This window comes from Coturnix japonica, chromosome 1 (assembly GCF_001577835.2).
Source record: "Coturnix japonica isolate 7356 chromosome 1, Coturnix japonica 2.1, whole genome shotgun sequence".
NCBI lineage: Eukaryota > Metazoa > Chordata > Aves > Galliformes > Phasianidae > Coturnix > Coturnix japonica.
The window spans coordinates 1,167,529-1,183,487 of NC_029516.1; the positions used below are offsets into that span (position 1 = coordinate 1,167,529).

At 45.3% G+C, this 15,959-nt stretch overlaps 1 protein-coding gene across 1 annotated transcript in view; it reads right to left on the reverse strand.

Moving 5' to 3' along the window:
- Positions 1 to 15,567, reverse strand: part of NET1 (neuroepithelial cell transforming 1) — a 48,082-nt gene extending 32,515 nt beyond the window's left edge. The window contains exon 1 of the mRNA XM_015859011.2: positions 15,400 to 15,567. Coding sequence (XP_015714497.1) covers positions 15,400 to 15,500 — 101 coding nt within the window. The 5' untranslated portion in view covers positions 15,501 to 15,567. The remainder of the gene's footprint in view (positions 1 to 15,399) is intronic.
- Between the last annotated feature and the right edge of the window lie 392 nt (positions 15,568 to 15,959).

A 15,959-nucleotide genomic window follows, 5' to 3' on the forward strand; every position in this document is an offset into this window, starting at 1 on the left:
AGCCCCCCCGAACAGGCAGGCAGTTGTTCAGGCTCCCCTGTCAGTCCTGCAGGGAGGCTGACACCTCTGGCCAGGCATCTGAAGCTGCTTTGGCCATGCCCTGGAGGCGCCTCTCTTTCTGCTTGACTATAAAGGAACCTTGGGTGAGGCTCAGATTTAAGCAGCTGGTTTTGGGGGGGACCAAAGTTAATTGAAATGAAAGGGAAAAGTTTCTAGCCGGAGCTGAAATGCAATTGTCATTCAGTCGCATAAAAGATTATCTACAGTTTTTTTGACTCAGTTATGTCCTAGATGTGCATACAACAACATCTTTAGGCAGGCTTTATCCTAAATAATTCCTATCCCCTCCAGCAGTTTTGGTCTCAGATTCAGTAGTGAGCAGGCTTCTCAGTAGAGCAGTGATAAACGTTGCATCACCAGGTGACAAAGTACAAAACCCACCATTAGTAAATGTTTGGGTGCCTGGACTGCGTTCAAGGAGAAAAGAGAAAGGAAGCAAATGTTGTAAACAATACAGTGTCTTACAGGAAAGCACTGTCTCATAGAGACTGGACTTGAAAATACAGTGTTTTGTGTACCATGGTGAAGGCCACCATCTCTGAGTGCTTTATGAATCACTTACCCTTTCTGATTAACTTCACCTGACACTTAATTCCCACAAACCACGCTCTCAGGGGCTCCAATCGAACATTATACATTTTCAGCATCTCCAGGCAGGGAGCAAAAGGTTCCAAGTTCAGCTGAAATGAGTTGTACTTTAAACTGTTTCCACTGAATGCCACCCCCAGAGCCCCTTCCCCTCCAGTACCTATTTTGAATGCTCCCAGGGGAGAGCAGTCAGGATGGAGGAATTCCAAGTGCCCAGAAGCCATGGGAGCAAGCTCTGCATCCTGCAGCCATGCCAGCTGAGGGAGGCTGTGTCCCTTCAAATCCAGATGGCTATTTTGAGTTCTTGTGGGAACCAAGCTTGATCCAATAAATACTACAAATCATCACCGAGAGAACTCTCGGGAAAACATACGTTTCAATGTTAACAGGCAGAAACTTTTCTCTTTATTAAAAATCCTAAATAGCTCTGTGTTTTTTCTCCTTTATGCAAGCAGTTGTTACTGCCCTTGCTATGAAAGCAGTTATGCTAGTTGTAGGGCTGGAAAAACAACTTAACACAGCGTGACACGTTACCATTAGCCAATGCATTCGCTATATGTTCTCTGTGTGTCCTTGAAACCTGCAGAAATACAAGGTAATCTGAATGACAAGGTAGGCTTGTGCTCAGTGAGACAATTATCTGCTTAAGCTGCACACATGCATGTAAAAAAGCTATGAAAGAGCACTGCAATGCGGTTGCTTGCTTGTAGCAGCGTTGCTTGTTTCTATTCCATAGGACTGTATTGCAGCTCAGAACTCTTGTAAATGGAGGTGGGGGGTTGATGGCAGCAGTGGAACTGCTATGTGTGTTTGAAGGAAGCCATCCTGCCTTCTGCTGCAGTACTCATGTGGAGACTCATCAGCGCTAGAATAACATGTTTGTAATGATTTATGATTCACAACAAAAAGCAAAGCCACAGGATGACTTTGGCTTGAGCTCATCAAACCTCAGGGGCAGTTCTCTAGAAGTTGTAATACACAGGGGCAGGGCACATCCCTTTTCCTGCCTATTTCAGTGGAAAAGAGCCCTTTCCAGCCACGGGAACACCTCACACAAACAAAAGCTGTAATAAATGCAAGGTCCACATAAGGGGAAGGTGAAAGGAGGTTGTAGCGAGGTGAAGGTCGGTTCTTCTCCTGGGTAAATAGCAATAGAAAGAGGGGTGATGGGCTTCAGTTGCACCCGGGGGTGGGGAGAGAGGGAGGTAAGGAGGGGAGTTCAGGTTGGATGTTAGGGAACATTTCTTCTCTGAAGAGTGGTGAAGCATTGGAACAGGCTGCTCAGGGATGTGGTGGAGTCACCATCTCTGCAGGAATACTAAAAAATGTGGCAATGTGGCACTGAAGGATGTGGTTCAGTGGGCATAGCAGTGATGGGCTGACAGTTGGACTTGATCTTAAAGGTCTTTCCCTACCTTAAAGATTCTATGATAAACTAGACCAAGTCTAGGAAGAGTTCAAGTCATCTGCTTAGCAGAGATCAATAAAACTACTGGAGACTAGGACAGTGTGGGAGAAAGAAGCATTATAAATACCAGGTCTGATTCTAATAGCCCCTTAGTGCCCAGAGCAAGCACATCAGGTCAGAGGGACCCTTGGCCTGAATCAGCTCTTATGTTCTTAGGAAAGTTTACCTCCTCCTCATCTTCAGCAGGGCTATAAAAAGATGCCCTGCATTGCTTTGGAGGCTGAAGGCGATTAGCACTTATCCCACACAAGGGAAAAAAGAACAGGAGGGAGGGTTAGATTTGGGCAGGCAGAGTAAAGCCAGCAGCAGTCTAGGAACTTCATTTCCTAGACTACAAAAAAAGCCAGAGCTGTAGGAAAAACAGAAAAGGAGACAGGAGAAAAAATAATTGGAAAAGAGTGAGAACTGAGGAGCTGGGCAGGAAATGGCTGCAGGGTGGAGTTGTGTAATGTAATGTCTATACAATTTAAGGGTAAGTCTGTAAGAGAAACAGACCTCAGTAGGTGGGTGGTAAGGCAGCACTGAGTGACTTCATATTTTAAATATTTAAACATTATAAGGACTTGAAGGTGTACTTTGCTCTTACAAAAGAGATTGTTTAAAAGCTTTTACTTTTTGAGGGGACAACCCTTTTCATTCTTTTCTTACTAAATGCAAGAAAAAGTAAACACATTTAGCGTTGATATCCCAGGCAGCTCTGTGAGCCAGTAACAAATTAGCCCATGCTGAGTTGACATAGGCCAGTAACCACCCCAAGAGAATTTATTTTCTCAAGCAGGGTTTGCACTGTACTATTAAATTAGTTTAAGGCACTTAAAGCAGCGTACCTCCTTTGCTCAGGCAAGATGCTTGTCTCCTTTATTCACAACGTATTAACCCTCAGCAATCTTTTTCCCCCCAGTGGCTTCACTTCTCATGCAGCATATTTTGGACTTGTCCTTTCCACGGGAACTTCAGCAGTAGGTTACAATTGAAATTGGTCCAGTGTCTGACCTAAGCTTGTAGGCAGAGCCCTGATGTTAAGATGACAACAGTGCTTCTCAATCCTTCCACCCCCTGTAGCCACTGAAATGTGTTTAGGATGCTTTGTATTGAGGCCCTCCAATCCCTTGTGCTGTTGGGAAAGCATTAGAGGAGCAAGTTCTATATGGTAACTTCCAGTTGATGAGCCTTCCTATTATCCACATTTAGCCCATTTAGCTCTGATTATGCTCAGATGGCAGTAGAGGTCAGGTTAGATGGTAGTAAAGAACAGATTAGACCAGTCTAGAGCCCAAATTCCCTTGAAGGAAATGACAGCCACTGACATCATTTGGATATCTGACCATAAAGGTTTAGGAGAGAGCAGCCAATAAGGAACACAGTAATGAAAGGCCTTCAAGGAGTGAAAGAGCTTGAAACTCAGACAAAGCAATAAAAGATGAAATGCAGTTACTACAGTAGACGAGGAATTGTTGCCTGCAGGGATAATTTTATGGAGGCTGGCAGGGAAAGTCTGCAGCTTGGGGGCCAAGGAAGACACATAAGCTGGCATACTGAGAAGGGGAGAAGAGTTCAGACATGAGACTCTAATCTCTTTCCACGGGAGAAGCATAAATACACCTGAAGTTTGTTTTCAAGTTTTAAACACAGTAGGAATGAAGTTTTAATAAAAGCACTGGAGCCGCTTGCAGCTACAACAGCAAACAAACAAACCACCCACACACCAAATAAATCTCAGTGCAAGCGAAACAAACAGCGCTTCACTAGAAAGAACATACAGGCTCTTAGAGAAGAGAAAGTCTGCTAGACGTCCACAGGAAACCCGCTATTAAAACTCACTCAGCACAAGCAGTGGTTATACACATTCAGGAGAACATTCTTGGACTGTTTGTACAAAGATTGCTGTGTCTCTTCTAAAGATTATCCCAAAGTCATTTACTTTTTCTTTATACAAAGAAAATGGGATTTTGGTTGCAGAACAACCTCAAATCTGCCCCCTTATGTGAATGGATCAGTATTGCAGCAGCCTCAATATATGGAGACTACAAAGTGCAGTAGGGATCCATGCAAGGGGATGAACACAAATCAAATCCCAATGTCCAAAAACAACGGGGAGTTATATTAGTCAGGTGAAATGTAGTAAGGAAGTAATGCAAACGGCATTAGGGAAGGCCTTTGAGTACAGGCCACTAATTAGTTAATGCTTCATAATACTCTGGGTGATATTTTCCAGCCAGTTCAAGGGACTTATGAACAAAACTGCCATTTGAAAACAACAAAAACCAAACCACTCACAGGAATTAAATCACTTCAGCTCACTGGAAGGCCTTGTTCCATCTAGAGATCTACACTGAGCCAAGCACTGTAAGTGACTGTTCTCACTGATCAAGATACAGAAGCAGTTCAGTCTTAACGTCTTTATGTGTGCGGGGGTGGGAAATCAGCTTAATTGTAACTTCATGCAATAAACTTTTGTGGTCTCTCTGATGCTGAAGAATAATGTATTCTAGGTTGTCAGAAATTAACCTGGAACCATCCCGACCGCTTTGCAGAAGGGCTTTTAAGTCAAGATGCAGGTGATGAACACTCCCTGCCCTGCTGCGTGCCTCCTCCAGACCACCCACACACCCACATTCATTCATTTTCTTTGGTTCCCTGCTCGCTTTTCTTCCCCACAAGTCATCCTAGAGCTCACAGAGCTTAAATGGTTTAGGAAAAGGACCTGGTCAGCAGACAGCATGTCATGAAAGAAGATTAATTGTGTGGGAAAGGGGGAAAAAAATTGTCATCCTGTAGTAGGTAAGAAATTATTTCCCTTCACCCTGGGTGGGGGAGCATTACACATTTAACTTGGTACAATGAAATTAATTCCAAATGTAGCCCAGCTGGCCGACTTACTGCGATATTAAACTCAAATATAAACCCTTAAGTTATACCTCGGGGTGAAACCGAAGGGAAAGCTGTTTCCCAATCCACAGGTGACATCTAGAGGAGGAGGATTTCATTGCATCCTCGGTGATGAAGTAAAGCTCTGTCAGACACAGCCCCAACTCTCTCCAGACATTGAGAATGAACTGTTATGTCTCAGCCATGGAAGTGGAGATAAGAAGACATCGGAGAATCCAAGCATGAGCCAGCTCCATAGGAAATCAGGCTACATCACTGCCTGTCCTTGGGACTCCTTGCTGAAACATGCAGGAAACCTGAGCCAAGGTTGTTGTTACTCCTACACATTAGGCAGGGCTGGCTCAGATTTGCAATTCTAATCACATAATTGCCTTTAGGCCTTTTTTGTTGTTGTCTGTTTTCTCCAGCTTCATCAAAACAACCGTTGGGAATAAAGGTGAGCAGCAAGCCATCCAAATAGAGCAGGGATTATGCTGGGAACAGAAAGTCTGTAGCTGTGGTCTTACACAGAAGACCTTGCATCCCTCTTTATGGGTGTAAATACCTCTTTTGGAGAACTTGTTGGGATGTACTGAGGGTTCTGGTCAGGGAATACAAATTATCTTGTCCACATGGGAGCATCCATACATCTGACAGTCAGGTCTGATATCATCTGTGCCTTTTTCCTCCCTCTTAAAAGGCTATTTATTGGGAAGGTCTTCATCCAGCTTTAATTTCTGGAAAGACTTCAAAGCAAGACACCAGGAAGTCAAGTCCTGTGATCAAGCCTCCCTTCCTGTCCATTTGCAGGTAAAGTTAAAGGTTTGGTCAGGTAATTGCTTGCAATTATGTTAAACATTTAATGAGATACTTCCCCTCTCACCAGGATGTGGTAACTGTGGGACCACCAACCCCATGGCACTGTGGAGTTCGAGCAGATTTTGTTGGCAGCCTGTAATTCTCTGCGGGAAAACTATGGAATTATTTATACTTCTCACAGAAGAGGAAAGGAGATTCTGTGACTGAATCAAAGCTGCAAATGTTAAACTGTTAAAAGAACAAGGTGTGTATTTGGGCACGTGAATGCTACATGCAACTGCTTTCCAGGGACTGCTGAGGTTTGCCCTGTAGAGTATAAAAGCTAGAAGCAAAGAGGATGTGCAGCTAGGAGGGTAAACTTATTGATCATTTAAAATACTATTTGAAAGCAAGACAGAAGCCATCTGTGTTCTCAGACTCACTGAGTATGTTATAGTATGGTTTAGTTCAGAAGACCAGCACTAAACACCTCCCCACTGCATGAAGTATTTCCTAATCTGGAATATTTTATAGATATCTTTTAACACGGAGCTCTCATGTTTCTGTCACAGAATGATTTGGGTTGGGTGGGACCTTTAAGATCATCTAGTTCCAACCCCCTTGCTGTAGGCAGGGATACCTCCCTCAAGACCAGGTAATATTGATTAGCAGATGAAGTGATCCCTGCATTCACCTCCATTTCAGGTTTCTAAAAAGTCCTTCAACTTCAGCAATAAAAGGGCACCAACTTCACCATTATGGATATCCTCACTCAGTATGAACACACATTGTGTAAGATACATTGAGGGGAAAAGGGCTTTTCCATCCCCTCTAACTGCTTTAAATCAGCATCATCAAGTCTATCACCAAGTGTTTCCTCCTCACTTACCTATTATTTTTCAGGGAAATTTTCATACAGTTTCATTTCTCACCTCAGTGCTTCCCAGTGCTGATCCATCTTTCACTATTGTGTTCCTTTCTGGGAAGAGATCTTCCTTCCACAAATTATTTACAGGGTTACCTTATCACTGCTTTCCTTTCTCAGGCGTTACGAAACCTTCCTTTAAGTTTCAGTGCTGCAAGGCCTTGACACTAACCAGAAACCCCACACTTCCGCTGCTTCTTCAGAGCAAGAATGCAGTGATAGCAGATTGAAAGCTGCTACAGAAATGAAAGGATAAAATACGTTGGTACATCTGACTGGAAAGGAAGGGAGAAATGGAAAACTATAATAAAAATAGAGATGACAACAAGCAACTTTAGGCAACTGATAGCAGAGGTTGAAAACAAGCATTTATGGTAGGGATTAATTTTTTCCAGTATCCAAAAAGGAAGTCCATACAAGTCAGCCATGATTATAGAATGGCTTGGGTTGGAAGGGATCTCAAGGATCACGAAGATCCAACCCCCCACCACAGGCAGGACCACCAACCTCTATATTTAATGCCCACCCAGGCTGCCCAGGGCCCCATCCAACCTGGCCTTGAACACCTCCAGAGATGGATGGGGCATCCACAGCCTCTCTGGGCAGCTCTTCCAGCACCTCAGCACTCTCTCTGTTCATATGAAATCAGATGACTCTGGGTCCACTCGATATTTACAGTCTAAGTTATCTTTTACCAGCATGTCTAGTGCAAGTACTTTCAATCCCAAATTCTCAGCAGCATCGACTTGTTCTTATGAGATTCTCATAAGATACAATCTCACCAGATTCCTGGCTCTGTCTTTTCTTGAGCCTTCACTTTCACACGGATACTGAGGTCCAGCCCTGCAGGGATCTGGCAGTGCTATGGCTCTCTGCCTCCTCGAGCTGCTTTACACTTCCATCCCTCCATTACAGAACATCACACACTAAAACCTATACACAGGACAGACAATTTGATAAGTTAACAATTCTTCCTCTACTTGACATGCTCAGCACTCTATTAAACTCACTTAAATCCCATTTCCACAGTTTTGAGGCTGTCAGTTTTCCTCACTTCAACAGTTTGCTTAACCATGCAAGCAGGAAGCACAGCCTATGGCCAACAGCGTCACTTTTCACATCTAAGTTCATAACTTCTCCATGTTAACTGCATCATTCTCTGCACTTTCCATCCCACTTTATAGGATTCCTCTTCTTCTATGGCATCACATACATTTGTCTTCTTTTAAAGGCTCCTCATAAGGAGCTGCTATCTTCAGATAAGCCTGTGCCTACCACCACCACTTGGAAGGAAGGCTGCCAGCTTCCTCTTGTTCTCGATTAGATGATATCTGCTACTTCCCAATATAGTCTGAGACTATCAGCTGCCACCCAAGGCAACAGAGACAATAATCCACTCTTGAAATCCAACTGCCTGCCTTTACCTATTGTCTCTTGCATTGGATTTCAATACTTTAGGAAAGACCATCTTTGCATACTGACATTGTAGCAGTGCTTCGCTTTGTTTCTTAATAACAAGTAAAAAACAAGAACGAAGTTGTCCTCTTTCTGTGGGCTCAGCCCAACCTTTGTCTGCACTTTAGCCAGAAGCAAGAGCAGCCAGAAGGGACATTTAGAACTGAGAACAATTCTTTCTGATGGAAAAAAGTACCTTCAGAGCGTGGAAAAAGATTATTTCAATGAGTGCCAAGGCACTGATGGGATCTTCCTTATCATCAAAGGGCTATGTTTACAGAAGAGATGTTAGTCTTATCTTTTGACTGTAGGACTAAAGTTGTCTGGGCTGCAAAAAATCTCTCCTCCTCACCCACTGTGATTTACTTATCTGATGGGAGCATCCTGGAAGGCATCTGCGACAAGCTTGCCCAGCAAATATTAATTGCAGCAGTAATAGCTTGGATTAAGCAAATGAATGTTGAGGATAATCATTTGTGAGTGAAGATAATTACTTGCTAAGTGTAGTGTGACTTCTGTTTTACAAGACAATAACGAGTCAAGCTATCGTTAGTACATAGTAATTAAGAGACTGGTGGTAATTCACAATCAGTGTTCAGATAAAGGGAAGCTGAGAGTGCTAAAAGCTACCCGAGGTTTTAATAACCGGTGGTCGGCATTTACCACATATTTTGGCAAAGCACAAGTGTCATGTTTTAGGAAAAAAAAAGTTGTTTTGAATGATTTCACAGGTTTTTCCTTCTTCCCTCTGCTCCCATGTCATCTCCCCTATGAGAAACCTCATTTCCAGCATCTCCATGCACTGAGGTGTACAGGGAGCACACATAGGAAGCAATTGCTCCACAGGTGCTATCAACATTTCTTAGATATTTGCACAGAGGCCACTGAAAGCACATGCAGTACTTACTTTAGTGTGTTATATTCATTCCATCTGTGCTTTAATACACTTAGAATGGCCTAAATAAAAGGCACAAGTTAACAGGGCTGTGGCCAGTCGGGTGTGCTCACACCTTCTTTGTTCCTTGCAGAAGAACACCAGTACTCTTGCATCAGCAGGTGTTAATTGGTGTCAAGTAGGATCAGGATTTCAATCCAGTTTGCTACAGGAACAACATACAGATTTTATTAACCCTTCAGACACTCAGTACAGTGAGTTGGAAACTATTAAAAGCTAATATGTTACACTGAAAATGAATTCATACAGGGCAAAAGTACAGCGCCACAATGTTATCACTTTAAAATCCAAAGGCCCAGTTCTAGAGATACTTTGTTCCTAGCCCTCTCCCAGCTGTTGAAAAGGAGAGTTCCTGTTGCAAATGAAAACCGAACAAAAGTAACAAAGTAAACAACAGTGAGGTCTTGAGCTTTTAAAAGGATGAAACCCTGGTTGATTCCTGTTTACTACAGCCCAAGTGCAGCATGTAGCATCTCCTGTAAGGCCTGTGGAAGCACAACTGACCCAAGAGACTGCATGTTTGCATACCAAGCCCTGTATGCATTGAAACCCAGACACTCACAGTCTGCTTTGGAATAAAGCAGTGGTAATATGAGAGCTGCAGTGTAGCTTCCAATTATGTTCAAGCGATGCATTTTAATCGCTACCTCCTTCAGTAAAGTAAAAGTTTCCATTTGTGCTAACTTTGATGTGATAATAGGAAAGAAAAGTGTATGTTTGCACTCTGCATTATTATTTTACCAGTCCCAAAAAGTCTGATGAAATATAGGCTTTAATCACAACAGAGATCAAGAGCAAACAAACATTCATTTCAGAGAAGCCATAATTAGAAAGAAGAAAGGAAAGAGGTATCACCATCAAAACAATTGGCATTAGGTCATAAGCCAACAAACAACTGACGTTAAATAGGCTAAATGTGTAGTGAATAAACACAAGCCAATTGGAGACTTTACTGCAAACTGCTTCATTTGCCTCTATAAAATCCATCTGAGTTGTCAACCAGCTTCTTTGCTCCTATTTCAGCTATGAAATCTCTCTACAAAGCTCCCACAGCAGCTGCAGCAATAGCTCTTGCTTTGTGTGACTGTAGGCTGACACCAAAACAAATGCATCCTCACAGTCAGAACCCTACAAACAGGGTTCAGCAACCCCATGGCCATAGGGAAAGGTGGTTTGGTCAGCAATCACATGTTTTTTGGGGTGTTGATTCAATAGAAAAGCCAGGTCACCCTGAAGACACAGTGAGTGGGATTGCAGCAAAGGAAGCAGCAGCAATAGAGTTGTTTGGGGGAACAGAAGTCCCCATCCACCCCCCTTTTGTGGTGGTGGTGGGGGGTCATGGTTGCACCACCCATAAGAAAACACACATGGATGCTGTCAGTCTCCAACACCTGCTGCTCTGCCAGTCCCATCCACTCACCACGCTGCCAGCAGCTGTTTGTCCTTGCTTTCTCAATCCAACAGTGGCCAGCCTGCTTCAGACCTCAAAGGCTTAATGTGACATGCAGCTTGACAACTGAGCAGCTTTTCCATCTTCCACACTAAATGTGATCTATATAAAAAAAACACTCGTTTCTTTAATCCTTCTAAAGTCAGTAGGATAATTGGGATTAATCCCATTTGAATAACCACTGAGAACTGATGGTCACAATTAAAATGTTTACAAGTACATGAATATGAATCTTATCCCTTCCCATATCCTGACTCAAGTGGCACGTCCCTGTTTTAATACTGAGGCCTCAAAAGCTGAGCAAGGATCAACAGATCACAAAACCACATTTGATCACAGGATCAGCTGCAAATAACAGTGACTCTACCAAAACACGAGACACAGATGCTAGAGCAGGGAAGTGTGAGTTAGGGCTGAAATTAGATGATGTGACAGTCTACCTCCGTCCTCAGCAGCTCAGCACAGAAGTATTTCAACCCTGCACAATCCTCTCTGGCTGCTTTTGCAATATGAAAGCTACAGACTGTTTCTAGATACCAGAACAGTTAGAATCTGGACAAAGATAAGAACATTTTGCAAACTCCAGGCTTGCCTGGGGTTGGAGTGTACCTGTCCCCTCCTTCCTGCAGGGTGCTGAGCCATCGATCTTGGAGCTTGGCAGAAGAGGTTTGAAAGATGCAAACTGGGGTTAGACAGTGTGTCTGGGGCAGAACACTCACTGTTTTATCTGTGTTACCTTGGAAGAGATAACGTAGCCCTGAGCTGTCAGCTTCACCTGGATTCACCTCAACATGAGAGAAAATGATGAAGTTAGGAACAGGATTACAGAGCAATCTTTTTATCCATCCATACCTTAAATCCAGTTCACATGATCATGGATGATCATTAGATAATTTATGGTTGGACTACATGATCTTAGTGGTCTTTTCTAACCTTGATGATTCTATTGCTGAAGGAGGGAAAGAACTAAAGGGAAAATATGTTAGAGCAGTCCCCAGATCAGAGCCTTCCTGTGAAATACGACCAAGTGAAGTCATCATCTATCATGCTAACAACTGTCTCTTTCCTTTTAAGACATTGTGGGATTACACAAAGGGCTGATTACAAATACTCCATCTAAAAGGAATCCCTTCACACCACCCAGGTCACAAACACTCCTGGAAACAAAACTTGATGCTTTCTACAGAAGATGGTGATGAGGTGCTGGAACAGGTTGCCCAGAAAGGTTGCAGTTGCTCCATCCCTGGAAGCATTCAATGCCAGGATGAACAGGGCTCTGGACAGCTTGATTTAGTACTTGTTCTATCAGTTGACAACCCTGCCTGTGGCAGTGGAGTTGGAACTTCGGTCCTTGAGGTCCCTTCCAACACAAGCAGTTCTATGATAAACCTCAGCAGGTTTGAAACTGCTTGGGAACGTCACATCCATGACGGTCTACGGGTAGAAAAGCAAAGCAGTGTGTGCAAGGGGACACATCTAATAAAGGCTATTATCTCAGACACTGCTGAATGTATTTCACGCATTCATAAACTTTCAACAAGAGGCCCCAGGCCTGCAACTGGAGCTCTGGTTTTGCTTGGAGATATTTGACTAAAATCAGCCTGATGGGCAGAGGACTCCTCCTCCAGGGTCGGGTTACAAGGCTGGAGACAAAAGGCGTTTTCAAGTGTTAAAGCAAATCAATAAAGGATGGAGGTAGCCAAAGTCAGACTGGTTGAAAGCTTTAGAGTTGAACCCTGTAGCAGGAGCACTCAAGTCATAAGACATAAACTTGGCTAAGCTGTAAGCAAAAAGAAAGGAGAAAAAACAAACCTACTTCCAGATGCTTTTTTTTTTTTTGCTCTCTCTTTTCCACTTCACCACAGCTGAAGGGATTAAGCATCTTAATTTAAATGATGTTACTTGTGTTCTGCAGCAAGGTGGCTGGATGAGGAGCTATGAGATAAGGTTTAGTAGCTTAGAGTGATGGTGATAGGAGGATGGTTGGACTAGATGATCCTGTAGGTCCTTTCCAACCTTGTGATTCTATGATTCTCTCCATTTATAGGGTAGCAAAACCACAGCAGACAAGTTAAGAGATGACAGTATGAGAGAATCCATACAGGGAACAGGGCCAGCTTTGGGCTTTTCAGTATAAGGAACATCAGAAACTAGAACACATCCAGCCAATGGTAAAAGGTGCTAGGGCTGAAACACTAAATAAATGAAGAAAAACAGAATGGGCTCCCTCTGTATGGGGAGAGACTGCAAAGATGGCTCTAGCTATCTGAAAAGAAGTAGAGAAAGCAAGAAACCAAATATATTGTATGCACACAGCAGAATGGAAAGAGGCACAGCAAGGAAAAATCCCATTAGATATAAAGAAAAATGCTTTTGCGCAATACATGTGGTCAAACCTTCAAATATAGAGGCAATGAGATTTGTCTTTGGATGATTCTGATCTCACCTGGCCAATGCTCTGAGCAATTTGAGCTAAGTCTGTAGTTTTAAGGGCTGGGACTGGAGACCAACAAGCTCCAGTTTGATCATCAAGACAATATTGCAGCATGTTTCTATGTAAATATGTATTTTAAGGCTCATTGAAACATCCCACCTTATGAAACACTCAACAGTTACAAAAAGCCATTATCAAAACCAACATTGTAACACCACCATTCACTGCAGTCCTGTCCACAAAGAACCAGAGCAGTGAGGAAAAGATCCAGATCACAGGTCCATAGACCCTGAACCTGTATCTATTTGAACCCAAATCTGCTTTTTACAGCACCTGCAAAGTTGGAGGAGTCATTTCCTGACCCTGAGGGCAATAATAAATACAAACCTGAGCCGATCAAACAGGGTTTGTCCTGATAAAAGTCAACGGGAGTTGAGTCACTCGGGTCAACTAGTGCCAATAAACACATCCATGTATCAGGGGTCAACACAGATAAGATCATCCACGGGTTAACTTAAGACATAACGTCTTGTTTCACAGGGCTGTCTCAAGAAAGGTCTCACAAGTCCAAGCACATCAAAATAATAGATGGTATACAGAGGGATTTAAAAACGAGAGTAAAAGCCAAGGCTGACACTGGATCTCTTCCATACTTAACAGAGTTGATCTAGTGTTATGACTGGAGGAGATCCTGGAAGCTTGGCTGAGCTGGTGATGGCAGAGGGAGATTAAGCCCAGCCCAATTCAACCCACAGAGCAGCCCCAAACTCTATTTAACCACACATTACACCCAGCCAGAACCTTGTAGAATACAGAACCTAAAATGGGTGACAAAGAGGTACAGGGAAACAGTGTGAAAAGAGAAATCAATCCCCACATTGCACCAACAACCACCCTGAGGAGCAAAGACCCTCTATTTCTTCTCCGAGCCAAATAGGGACTGCAAGCATCTCACACTTGCACAGAAACCAGTTGGAGACCTGAAATGGGACCAAATATCCCTATTACGGGACAGAAACAGGCAGGAAAACATGTGATAGCCTGAGAAACACCCCCCTCCCATACACATAGCATACAATATAACACTGGGGCACCCTATGAGCATTAAAGACACTCAGGAACCACAGACACATCCACCTTATAAAGCAGGGAAGCATAGAGCAACGCACCCACTTTATATGGTGTGAGGGGTCCCGTAAAGCCATTAGACACAAGGGAGCTGCCCCCGTCAGACACAAGGGAGCTGCCCCCCATTAGACACAAGGGAGCTGCCCCCCATTAGACACAAGGGAGCTGCCCCCCAGTCGACACAAGGGAGCTGCCCCCCAGTCGACACAAGGGAGCTGCCCCCCAGTCGACACAAGGGAGCTGCCCCCGTCAGACACAAGGGAGCTGCCCCCGTCAGACACAAGGGAGCTGCCCCCGTCAGACACAAGGGAGCTGCCCCCCGTCAGACACAAGGGAGCTGCCCCCCGTCAGACACGAAGGAAGCTGCCGCCCCGTTCAGACACAAGGCGAGCTGCCGCCCCGTCAGACACCAAGGGAGCTTGCCCCCCGGTCAGGACAAAGGAGCTGCCCCCCGTCAGACAGCGAAGGGAGCTGGCCCCCCGTCAGGACACAAGGGAGCTGCCGCCCCGTCCAGACACAGAGGAGCTGCCCCCCGTCAGACCACAAGGGAGCTGCCCCCCGTCAGACACAAGGGAGCTGCCCGAGGCGCCCCGTCAGGACACAAGGGAGCTGCCCCCCGGTCAGACACAAGGGGAGCTGCCCCCCGAGGAAGCTTGCCCCCCGTCGCAGACACAGGAGCTATGCCCCCCCGTCAGACACAAGGGAGCTGCCCCCCGTCAGACACAAGGGAGCTGCCCCCATCAGACACAAGGGAGCTGCCCCCATCAGACACAAGGGAGCTGCCCCCATCAGACACAAGGGAGCTGCCCCCATCAGACACAAGGGAGCTGCCCCCCGTCAGACACAAGGGAGCTGCCCCCCGTCAGACACAAGGGAGCTGCCCCCATTAGACACAAGGGAGCTGCCCCCATTAGACACAAGGGAGCTGCCCCCCTTAGACACAAGGGAGCTCCCCCCCCATTAGACACAAGGGAGCTCCCCCCATTAGACTCAAGGGAACTGCCCCATTAGACAGAAGGGAACTCCCCCCATTAGACACAAGGGAGCTCCCCCCATTAGACACAAGGGAGCTCCCCCCATTAGACACAAGGGTGAAGGGCCCCTTTAAGGATGTTTAAAGCACCATAAAGGCTGAGGAAAAAAGGGGAAACGTCCCCTTTATATGCCAGGAAGACGGGAATAGATCCCCTCCTCACTATATACACACATAAAGGGAGAACCACAGGCCTCAGCCCCTGACAGAAAGACGGGGAGACACGGCGGCTCCTACCGGCTGCTGTCCGCCGGGGGCGAGCGGCTGGCGCTTGTTCCAGCACTAACCCTCCCTCTTTTCCGCCGAGGGGGCTTCTGAGCCACGGGCTCGGCTTCCATGGTGAAGAATCAGGCTGAGGAACGGGGGGGGAAACCGGACGGCACCGCACAAAATGGCGGCGGCGAAAAACAACTGAGGCGGCGAACCGGCGGTTTGAAAATGGCGGCGGTGAGGGGAGGCAGCCAATCAGAGAGGAGGGTGGGGTGAGTTGCTAGGAGACGAGCGAGGGGGGGAGGAGTGTCGCCGCCGTTGACCACAGCGCCCCCTTGTGTCCTGCTGCTGTAACTGCAGGCTTGGAGGACCTAGGAATGGGGGAAACTGAGGCACGGAAGCCATTTTTCCTCCAACCCCTTCATCTTCCTCAATTCTCATCTTTTCTCCTCAGAAAACTCATATCCAACACCTCAAGGCCTCGAGGAGGGTAGCAATGTCAACCCCAACGCCTCACGGCCTCGAGGAGGGTAGCAATGTCAACCCCCAAAGCCTGAAATCACCTGATGAATAGAGGAAAAACACGT